The sequence below is a fragment of the Pseudonaja textilis genome, chromosome 3 (assembly GCF_049901715.1).
Source record: "Pseudonaja textilis isolate UNSWEBS1 chromosome 3, rPseTex1.2, whole genome shotgun sequence".
Lineage (NCBI taxonomy): Eukaryota > Metazoa > Chordata > Lepidosauria > Squamata > Elapidae > Pseudonaja > Pseudonaja textilis.
Genome location: NC_141992.1, coordinates 47,363,643 through 47,375,997, shown reverse-complemented (window position 1 = coordinate 47,375,997; position 12,355 = coordinate 47,363,643). Strand labels below are relative to the sequence as shown.

General features: G+C 37.0%; 1 protein-coding gene across 2 annotated transcripts in view; it reads left to right on the top strand.

The window, feature by feature from the left end:
- The window catches only part of MDFI (MyoD family inhibitor), a 55,813-nt gene that overhangs the window by 30,170 nt on the left and 13,288 nt on the right, over positions 1–12,355 (top strand). For both annotated transcript variants that reach the window (XM_026720004.2, XM_087929517.1), the window contains exon 3: positions 10,456–10,680. In XM_026720004.2, the coding sequence (XP_026575789.1) occupies positions 10,456–10,680 (225 nt within the window). The remainder of the gene's footprint in view (positions 1–10,455; positions 10,681–12,355) is intronic.

Sequence of the window (12,355 nt, the reverse complement as noted above, 5' to 3'; positions counted from 1 at the left end):
CTATTGGAAAATTTTGTCCATCTTATTTGCTGTTGTAATAAAATAATAAAAATCACACTTTTGGTTTTCAGTGACAGTGAAAATATGCAGTGTAAACTTTGGCTCTAGAAAGTGCAATAAAGATTTTGGGACCATATGCAGCCTATAGTTATGAGCTGTACGTTCCTGCATTATTACACTATGAACTGATATTTCTGTAGTGTTCAGATATGTATATGCATGTGTGGTCCATTTCTTATATCAGGAAGACTTTATGGAAAAAAGCAGAAAGTTTAATTTTCCTTTCATTCCATTCATTTAAAAATAATAATGGGATGTTGGCCTTCATGCATTGTATGCAAAATTAGTTATAAAACTCATAAAACTACAGCTCCAGTCTCCCTATTATAAAACCGAAGTGTCTGTCTACAAATACTCAGTTCTGAAGATAATTCAGAGAACCCAGCTGCTGCAAAAAAACCACTTCCTTCCATTTGTATAATGATTTTTTAACTGATTTCACTAAAGTAAGATACAAAGTCTCAATAAACTTGGGAAAGATTCATTGTTGATGCAAAGAAAATGTTCTCTTAAGTTTTTGTGGGTACTTACATGTATGGCATTCAGCTTTGTTCGGGTATTTTCCCACATCATCATAGTTGTGCTTTTAAAGTTGTAGCAACGTTTCGGCAGAATCTCATCTGCCATCATCAGGTTTCTGTATTGTGTTCGTCTGTGAGTCAGACAGAAACAGAACAAAGAAAATGTTCTGTTTATATATTCAATTGCTTCTCTCCCCTTTTATACAGCTTTTTGCCATTTAATTTGTCAGTTGTCATTTAAGAGCTTGAATCCAGAAATTAGGTTAAATTATTCATCTCTAATAATAAATATTTATATTACAACATTTCTTACAGGCATTTGATACATTGGCAGCCTTTTCTGGTGTATATCACATAGATAGGAAATAAATGACAAGTTCTGTATTACAATTATAACACTGCAAGCCTAAACACATTTATTAGACAGTGTGTTTAACCGAACACTGAACACCTTGAGGGATTTGCATTTCTATCCAGATTTTTTTTTTTTTGTTAAATGGAATATTTCACAAAAAAGGAAGCTAAAACATGAGTGGATGAATAAAGGAAAACGGTAATGCCTAGATGCCCCATAAAATGCCTATAATGAGCTACTGTCAGTGCACATTTGAAGATCCATCCAGAAACAGGTGGGGCTAAATGCTAAGCATGCAGCAATCCAACCAGTTCCTTTTGCTTCATTAGTCTTTTTCTGATTCTTTCAAGGGATAGAGCAAGAGATAGTTTTGATACTGCAAAATGATAGCTAAAAAACCTATCAGACTGTTTAGCACTGATTATAAATTTAGTTAAAGAAAGGACCACCTCTCCAACTTTTCATCCGATCAATTTCTCCGCCAGGTTTTAGCATTCTGTGCATTTTGAAAGCACACCTCAGAGACTGAGATGTAGGATAATCAGCATGTGGTCAAAATGGGTCAGATTTTTGAACAATGCTATTAATTCTAGGCAATTTTCCGAACCTTCTAGCTCTGAAACTTGTACTTCAAGCATGAGTCAATTGCTCTAGGATGTGGAATGGTTCAAAAAGCATTGAGGTACGGTAGCATGTATTATCTTCCTCTAATTTTGGAGTTTCACATTGATTAATCATCTTAATTAATGATACCAAGAAGTTTTGGAAATGTTTCCTAAATATAGTTTTCCCATTATGCAGCTATGGGCTTATGAAGGAGTGATGTTGGGATTGCTTTGGAAAAGCAGCTGCAGCCAGGTAGAAACACTTCCCACCTCCAGTTCCCCCCTTCTTTTATACCAGGGGTCCCCAAACTTGGCAACTTTAAGAGTTGTGGACTTCAACTCCCAGAATTCTCCAGCCAGCTATGCTGGCTAGAGAATTCTGGGAGTTGAAGTCCGCAATTCTTAAAGTTGCCAAGTTTGGAGACCTCTGTTTTATACATTCACTTTACTTACAAGCATTCAGGCCAGTGTTGTAGTTGCCTATGATCATTTAGCCACACACTGGGTTTTTTCAGGGATGTCTCAGCTTGCCCACTTATGCTCTTGGCTTACAAAATCAAATGCTGTGGGGAAAGGGGTATAGGAGGAAAGGTAATAAGCAAACAGAATACAGACAGGGAAGTAGAGGCAATATCTGGAGTTTTGCAGCTATTATAAGGCAGGAGGATTATCGTCCAACTGTTAGGACTACAAAATTTGGTTATCAGCATATTATGGTGGGAGTCCTGTCTGGAGTTTATAGCTTTGCTGGGAGCTAGGTAGAAAGTAGAAGAGGAACCACCATAGTAAAACAGCATCTGATCCCAATTAGTATAAGAACCTTTGGGAAAAGGCAAATTTTATTCTAATTTATAGACTTTAAGATTCTTGTTTGAACTGAATATTAAAAGACTAAGTATAAAGATAAGACATATGCATGTGGCAGGGGGATATGTGGCCCAGTATAGAAGAGTGGAGTTGACCCAGAGCAGTAACCCATAGCACACACCTGGGGAACATGTGTGCTGCAATAAAGCATTGCTTACAGATTTGCTACACTATGGTGTGTCCAGTTCTTGAAAAACAAAGAACCTTACAGGGCTATCTCCTCTTTTAATAATCATCCTCTAGGCAGCATCTCTTCCTCAACATTCCTTCTTCAAAGTCATTCCTACATACTATTACAGAAAAGCAAAAATAGCAATTTCCAAAAGTAATTATAAAAGGAAGTATGCAAACTCAAGACACCAAGAGCAGTTTGAGAAGATGACTATTCCCCTATCTCCCAGAGCTCTAAACCATTGGAAACCACTATCTTATGATCTCCTTTCAAGAAATAATTATCTGAAGCATTGGTGGGTGATTTCAAGTCCTCTCATTATCCAAGAGGAATTATGAAGAGGTGGCTTCACTTGCGGGCTCTTCATTCCACTGTGGTTGTTGGCTATATTTTGAGTGAAGCAATCTTCAACTCACAATTTCTTGGTGTTATGGAAATCCATTGAGCTTCACTTAGGAATATCAAATCCTGAGGATGTTAGGCATGTCCCCTGGAGATTTAAAGTGAAAAACCAGTACTTTGAACTGCACCCAGAAGCATGCTAGCAGCTCATAAACTAGAGGCACTACATACATTGAATAACTGGCAACAATTACCACCCAAGCTGCCACATTCAGCAGCAGTTGAAGCTTCCAAATGCGGTTCAAGGGCAGCCCAACTTAACATTAGAATGACTAATATAAATTCCAAACATTGCTTAGTTTCTAAAATATGATTATTCTAAGACAGAATGAAGGGAGGGAGGGAGGGAGGGAGGGGAGAAAGAAAAGAAATCATCCTTAATTAGGGATAGGATTCAATTTTTTAAACAACCGGTTCTGTGGGCGTGGCTTAGGTGGTAGGCATGGCTTGGTTGTCATGTGACTGGGTGGACATGGCTTGGTGGTCATGTTATTGGCTGGATGTGGCCAATTCAATATCACTCACATCGAGGCATGCATATCCACACCTGGCCTCTCATGACTGTGGGGATGCTGCAACAGTCGTAAGTGTGAAAAATAGTCATAAGTCACTTTTTTCAGTGCCATTGTAACTTTGGTCACTCCACACAAGCAAAGTACCAGCAAAGGAAGGGAAAAACACTCCAGAGAAGTTCCAGAGACAGGAAGTCTCGTCCTGCCAAAAATGTAATAAGGGTTAATGGAGAGGCAGTTTCTGTAAGCAACACCAGAATGTTTCCTTCCTGCCTTCCTTACAGGATTAGGCCAGTAATTTATTCTAACAACTGGTTCTCCAAACTGCTTAGAATGTTAACAACTGGTTCTAGCGAATAGGTGCAAATTGGTAGAATCCCACCCCTGCTCCTTAATGATTTCCAGAGTGTATCTATAGTGATGTCAACAGTTGCTTTAGTTTGGCAAGATTATAGTGAGGAATAATAAGAGAATAACAGAGTTGGAAGGGACCTTTGACATCTTCTAGTCCAACCCCCTGCTTAGCAGAAATCCTACACCACTTCAGACTAATGGTTGTCCAACATCTTTTTTTAAACTTCCAGTATTGGAGCATCCATAACTTCTGGAGGCAAGTCACTCCACTGATTAATTGTTCTGTTAGGAAATTTCTCTTCAGTTCTAGATTGCTTCTCTCCTTGATTATTTTCCATCCATTGTCTCTTATTGTGTCTTCAGGGGCTTTGGTGAATAGCTTGACTCCCTATTCTTTTGGCACAGTATTCTGTGCCTATGTGTGTATGCGTATGTTTTTTTATAAGTATACATGTTGTATATGTCTATAAAATCTTTCAATAAATTATTGTAGAGTGTAAAAAAAAATTTGTAAATTGTATGAAGTTTCTGGTATTCCTTACAGTAGTTTTAAAGAGCAATATGTTGAAAGAACTGTTTAATCTTTCACTGATAAAAATGTTAGAATGGGAGGTTTGCCTTAGAATAATTCCAGTATTGAGGAGGGAGGAAATGGTTGGCCAAACCAATATTTGTCTTCCTGTTTTTAGACACCAAGCTTCATGTGTGTGAAGTCTTTCAGAGAGCTCTTTCTTGAAATATGACAGAGTGCATTGCTTTAAGCACAGCTGAAACAGATCAGGGAAAATGCAAGGTATTTTAATGCATGGCCTGGTCTTTTTCTCTTCTACAAAGCTGTAGTTTTCTTCGAGTTTCTTATTCTGGAGCAGGAGTCCCCAAACTTGACATCTTTAAAACTTGTGGACTTCAACTCCACAATGGAGAATTCTGGGAGTTGAAGTCCACAAGTCCACAAGTCTTAAAGTTGCCAAGTTTGGAGACCTCTGTCTGGAGGGTGAGGCCTGTTTATTTAAGAGATATACCGCAGTATAGGTAATACATTATGTGGTTTGTGATATTCTTTAATAACAGTTCAGTTCTCTTTGAAGGATTTGTTCCATCTTTGTGTGTGTGTGTGTGTAGAAAAACTGCATGAGCCTGTCTGCTTAGCTAAAAGAAGTTATGCCTCTGTGCTGCTCCTGATAAAATCAAAGCAATTTATAGTTACCTGTGCATAATAGATCTGATAAGAGAATCTGTGAGGCAGGGAAGGCCAAGTAAATGATCCACTCTTTTGAGTTAGAGGCAGAAGGAATATGGAACATTTGGCTGTTATTATGATCACATAAATTATCAGAAGATGTTGTTTGAATATTCACTCACTTGATAATAGGTGGCATTCTGTAAATCAGAGTAAGTCTTATTAAATAACACGAAACAGGGATGGGACATCTGTGGCTCTTCAAGTTTTTCCAAATAACAATTGCAAGCCTCTCCCTGGCTTGGAATATGGCTAATAATGAAGGAGATTTGTAAGTATAGATTTGCCAACTTCTGACAACAGGATCTCCATCTTGGATGATAATCCATGATTCTCACTGTACTTAGGTAGTTATTGCTAACCAGCTTGCTTCCAATTCAAAATTAGAAAAGTACTAAAAAGTATAGTTTCTAATTATAGAGGCAAGTTGTATTTAGCAGGTAATATATATTGCAGCATATTTCTGGGTCTGCTTTTTGGCTCAAAACGGCTCCACACTGCTTGTATTTACAATACAAATGCAGAAGTCAATGTACAAAACAATGAAGGCAAGGTAAACAGCTCACTTAAACTGAGCATGCAATATCTAAATTAACATAATTGAAATAAAAATACCCAAACCCCTACCATATCCTTCCTCTTACCTTAAAGGAAAACAAAACTGTTCTCCTCCCCAAATGTTGAATGAGTAGGAATAAAAAAACCACACATGAACACACACACAAAAACAAACCCGAGAGGTTTCTTGCCTCTTAGGAATAAATACCTGCCTGATTCAAACTTTATGGCAATCTGTAATTGTTGGAAAACCATGAACTGCGTGGTAATGGGAAAGGTAAATGAGCAAAAGCATGATTTGGTTGTGGCATCTGAGTAGAGTTAAGGTATTACTGATTCAGTTAATAAGATCCTGCAGGGAAGACTGCAACATCTGCAAATCTCTAAGCATCATCATAATCATAAAATAAAATATTGGGATTAGGAGACATTACTTCTTTTTTTATCCTAGATACAAGAGAAACCAGATGCAAGTGGTTATTCAACTCTTTGACTGAGAAAAGTATAACAGCAATAAAAAGAATGTTAAATATGAGCAAAATACCTAATGCTTTGTAACTGGGTGTTAAATTAAAATTGGTAAGAAATGTTTTACTAGCTCATTCTCCCTCCTTTGCTATTTTAATGAAGCACATCTTTACACACTGTTGGAGGTTTGGTACCTTGAGCTCCATCAAATGAGAGTCCCCACTTTACCACATGTTAAAGAGAACAAGGAGAAAGCATATTCAGATGTGCCAGATTTTCTCATTATAGCTTTTACAATAAAAGTAGTACTTACCTGAATAGCATTGATTTTCTAGTCTGGTCTATTTGTTGAAGTCACAGGAAGCAATTTTCCATAATAGCTACAATAGTAGACAACTTTAGCACTAATCTACTGCTAAAAGTCTATTAGCCATGCAAGTTTAAAGATACTATATTTAAATATATAGTTTTAAAATGAAGTTTATTAAATTATTTTTTAATCACATGTTTAATATTGTGTTTCAGATAATTCAGGATTTACAGAGTACAGTGAATAACACAAGTATCACCTCCAATATCTCTTACTTAAGCACTGGATCCAGGGGTGGGATTCAAAATTTTTAACAACCGGTTCGGTGGGCATGGCTTAGGTGGTGGGCATAGCTTGGTGGTCATGTGACTGGGTGGACATGGCTTGGTGGTCATGTTATTGGCTGGGTGTGGCCAACTCAATATCACTCACATCGAGGCACGCATCTCCTCGCCTGGCCTCTCATGACTGTGGGGATGCTGCAATAGTTGTAAGTGTGAAAAATGGTCATAAGTCACTTTTTTCAGTGTCATTGTAACTTTAAATGGTCATTCCACACAAGCAAAGGAAGGAAAAAAAACTCCAGAGATGTTCCTGAGACAGGAAGTCTAGTCCTGCCAAAAATGTAATAAGGGTTAATGGAGAGGCAGTTTCTGTAAGCAACACCAGAATGTTTCTTTCCTGCCTTCCTTACAGGATTAAGCCAGTAATTTCTTCTAACAACCGGTTCTCCAGACTGCTTAGAATGTTAACAACTGGTTCTAGCAAATAGGTGCAAACTGGTAGAATCCCACCCCTGACTGGATCCATATGGCACAGGGCCCCACAAATGATGTAGAACTAAGGAACATAATTGGCCTTTGGATAGCAAGTTTAAACCATATCCTAAAAAGTTATGGCTGTGGGCAGCACAAATACTAGGTTCAACTACATGTTACTTTCATTTTATTAAAATTAAAATATAATTATATGATTGCATTACAATATGTTTCTTATTTTGCTGGCTCACTTATTATTTTTTAATATTGTGCAACACTTGGAGTCTGGAAGATGAGCAGATTTGAAGACCATATTAAACTGGTTTCACTTCTGTCAACTTAAAAATGACGATGCAGTTGAACTCTGGAGAGTCCAATGGGGCCTTTCTTGGAATTAGGTAATTTCCCAATTTAGTTTGTCCCCACACTTTATTGGGATGGGAGAGGGGCAGGATTATGTAAAGGACAGTGAAATGTGGAAGATGAACAGAAGCAACAGGTGATGGTGAGGAGAGGGATTTTTGGAAATTTATTTATTTTTTATTTATTAAATTCCTCACATAGAAAAGAGACCTTTCCCATGAGCTGCAAAAGCATGGCTGAAGTTTCCAGTGTGATAATAATAACAGGATTGTTTTGTATTTCAAAGGACAGGCCAGCTTTTCTTTATTAAAGTAAATGTTCAGGAAGGGAAGAGCTTACACTACATTACAAAGTGATGGCTTCTGTTTGATGAAGATTGCCAATTGCTAGAGCACTCTGACACTGAACAAAACTACCATTTCTGGGAACACTTCTACAATGCTGCTGTATGAGTCACCTCAAATCATTTGTTTATGCAGATGTTTCTGAATCACATAGAAAATAGCTTGTTAACGACAGTACCCCTAGACTCTATCCCTCAGTCTTCATACTGGGCCCTGTGTTACAATGACTAAAATTATATGTGTGCGGTCTGCCTTCTTCCTCCCTGACTGCCTGCATGTAGGACCACTTGTTCTATTCAGAATAATGATGGGTCCAAGCTTCTTGCTTCCTGGCTTCAGCCCCCTGCCTGGCTGCAAGGAGGGCTTATTGTTACCGGCAGTGTAATTATGGGTGTTTGGTCTTATTCTCTTCACCTAAGGTGTAATTTACTTTATATAAAATGTGACTCCACCCCTCCAAAGCTGGTGCATCCAGCTGCTCATCTTGTGTGCAAATTGTTGCTATTCTGAGTGCCCAGCAGGAGCTGGAAGGAGCCCAGAGAGTAGGAAGAAATAGTGCTGTGGGTGAAACTGAAGATGTTTTATGGGTGAAGAGAGATTTGTCAGCCTGCCATCTCAGGGTCTCCATGGGAATTTGGCCCCTGATTTCAGTGAATCTCAAGTTTTCTTCTCATGCTTTGATATTCCTCTCTTTCAACAGGTTCCATTTCTACCCAATAAAATTCAACAATTCATCAAGCTATCTCCCAATTACACATACTTTACTGTTCTTGCTTCACAAATGACCTCAATGCCTTTTTAATTGGTGAGTTTTGCCAGAAAGGAAAAGGGAGCAATTGCTATGAGGCACATATATGGCTGAGTTAATTCAATATTTGAAAGACCCTTTATTTCAGTTTTGAGTGTTCTGTGGACTAAAATAAATGGACAAAAAAGTGACCAACTTATGTAGACTTCAATAGAGAAATGATGACTAGTAATACTAAAATCTAAACACAATGAGTTTAAAGTTAATTATAGTAATGTAGGAACATATATAAAATAGTATTATTAATCCACTTTTACAATATATTTCTTGGTATATACTATATTTGTACACAGTCCAGCCATACACAAATCCTTTCCTTTTTTCTTTTTGATACTGTGCCATAATTTCCCATGATGTCTGAAGCACATGATATTGTAATCTGATTCAACACTATACTAATCCAGCAGTGCCCTAAAAGGGGAAACATGAGAGAGGAGGATGGAGCACTCGGGCTTATACATAAGTCTACTTCTAAACTAAACTGATATCCTGTCACATGTGTACTGTATATACAGTACGTCCAGATGGATCTTATTTAACAGAATAGCAGAGTTGGAAGAGTCCTTAAAGGTCTTCTAGTTCAACTCCCTGTTTATGCAGGAAGGCCTATACCAAAGAGCTGCAATGGCACAGTGGTTAGAACGCAGTACTGCAGGCTACTTCTGCTGAGTGCCGGCTGACTGTAATTTGGCAGATCTAATCCCACTAGGCTCAAGGTTGACTCAGCCTTCCATCCTTCCAAGGTGGGTAAAATGAGGACCCAGATTGTTGGGGGCAATAGGCTGACTCTGTAAACTGCTTAGAGAGGGCTGTAAAGCAGTGTGAAGCAGTGTATAAGTCTTAAGTCCTATTGCTATTTCAAATAAATGCTTGTTCAATCTCTTCTTTAAAACCTCCAGTGTTGGAGCACCCACAACTTCTGGAGACAAGTCATTCTTCTGATTAATTGTTCTGTCAGGAAATAACTCCTTTGTTCTAGCTTGGTTCTCTCTATTAGTTTCCATTCATTGCTTCTTGTTCTCCTTCAGAACAGGGAGAACTGTCTTCTTTGTGACAGCCCCTTAAATAAATATTGGAATATTGCTATCATATCACCCCTAGTCTTTCTTTTCATTAAACTAGAGATATCCAATTCTTGCAACTGTTCTTCATATGTTTTAGTCTCCATCTGTGAGGCTTAAATACCAGCCTAACAAATCCTTCCATCTATAGAATTTAGAAGGCTGGGCTAATAGAAGCCCAGGAAAAAAAAAACCCAAATAGGGATACTTGAATACTAAATACAGAATCAAAATAAGGATGCCATAAAGCATTTGTCCTACAGTTTCAAAAGTGCAGGACTGTTTTTTTGTGCTACTCCGTTTCTCATTTTCATTGTGGAAGAAGTAGTATGTGAGAAGAGGGCAGCCAATATGAAATCGGGATGCTACAGATCATTGGGAGATTCTGAGGAAGAGTGGGCCAGTTTTACTCTTGCAGAAAATGGCAGATGAACTGCATGCCAAATAACAGAGGGTCACAAGCCCATTTACTTTTTATTTAGCCACTGCTGATATATGATAATATATAATGGGATGGCAGACAATGAAGTCCACTTTTCTATTCCTATTTATCTCTGCAGGCATGTGTATGTAAAAGAGAGACAAACACTTCTGTAATGATATTTCCACTTTTTATCAGCTTGAATTTTCTGAAGTCACAAGCTGTCCATAATATAAGTAAGCTATATTCACTCTGAAACTCTCTTTTCTCTTTCAGGCCAAGATACAAACTCATGCCCTTCCTCCAGGCCAACTTCAGAGGTAGCATCAGCAACTTCAAACTTCATAACCTCTACTCCTAGTTCTCAAAATCAGACCACAGTTGTGAAAGAGGAAATCTCACTGGAAGAACGTTCAATGTCTCATAGATCCCCGATGAATGGAAATTCTTCATCCAATACAGAATCCGAGGGCAACTTCACAATAGTAGAGGCAGTGACGTGTATGTTTTTTTCCTTCCTATCACATCATCTTTTTACTTTCCTTTTTTAAATTGAGAAACAAAATATCCCGATAAAATAAAACAAAGTTACCAAATGAAAAATAAATTGTGGCAAAATAACATTTTAAAAAATGAAAGCAAGTGTATGTAAAACAGTGAGTGAATGGAAGCGTCTATTTGTTCTTTCTAGAACAAATATTCTACAGACAAGGTAATATTTTTTAGGGAAAACAGTTTTAATGTAGCTAATAAATACCATAATAAAATTTGGAAAAAGGTCCCTTATAGTAGATCTTTTTCAAGACCCTTTGTAATCATTTGAAAATTTCAAGTACAGCCGTTTCCCACAGATTTAAATACCTCTGATCAACTGAAAGTTTTATTTCAATTCTACATTTTGGGGGTGATAACAAACTGGGCAGGCAATTGAAAAACTGAATATTTTTTATTTATTTAAATATTTTTATTTATTAGTATTTATTTCTTAATTTTATTTCTTCATTCTTAATTTTTAGAAGAATATTATATGACTTAGCAAATATGGTCAATAATTCAAAGCAGGATTTATTATGAAAGGTTTCGCAATTTCTTCAAAAGCTTGTGACCAAAAAATATGCAAATTTGATAAAGATGCTAATGTAAACACATATCTTTACAATCTCCCAACATACCGGAAAAACATTACAATTTGTATTGGCTAATTTTTGCAGTTGGTAATTTTATTTATGAATTATGCTGATGTTTAATTCTTGGCATCATGCTATAGAATATTATAAATGGTTCCAATTAGCATAGGGTTCATATAATAAACAAACCTCCTTGAACTGTTGTTGTTAACCTTAATAAATTCTATGTTATTTATTGTTGATATGACATTGTAACATTGATGTTCTTGCTGTCAACAGAAGTGATGTATGCTTTTTTCAAATGCTCTCTCAATTGATGAGATCTAAATAATTTAGGGGGGAAATGAATAGATTTCCCTGATTTGAAATTCATTTGTTTGTTTTTTAGAAATGTTCATTTATCTAATTTCATTAACAGGCAGAAAACTATAAAATGCATGTGCTCCAATCCTAATCCTATTCATGGTGTCCTTTTATGTCAATTTCAGTTAATGGCTTGATTGGCTAGGTATACTCAAACTTATGGCAAACCTATGTCTTCAGTTTGGCAACTTTTAAATCAGGCTTGCTTTGTATATGTTATATTAACATATTGAATTATTAAAACTGAATTTTAACTTGCAACATATAACAAAAGTAGAAAGGTGACCTTTTCAGTAGGTAGAAGCATTGAGGTGAGCTTGTTTGAGCCTGGAAGCTTATTTTGGCTTGAAGCAGGGACAAACTTGGTTTGTTCTCAAATGTGAGACTAACAGTAATGATAGATAGCAATTTCGGGTCTGTAGGATAAATTGGGAAATAAAAAAAGCAAATTAGAAGCAAACAGTGGTAATCTTTTCCTCCACTTTTATTTAGAAAACTGCCTGCTAGTGTCTATGTAGCTGCCAGTTGAGCTCAGTTGAAGGGCAGTGCTCAGACTGAGTTGAGTACTAAAATCATAGTATCTCTGAAATTTAATATAGAAACCACTTCTCTTTACATGATTGCTTTATGTAGGAATAAAGCAACTTTTATATAATGTAGCCCAACTTACATTATAGCAGTATGGA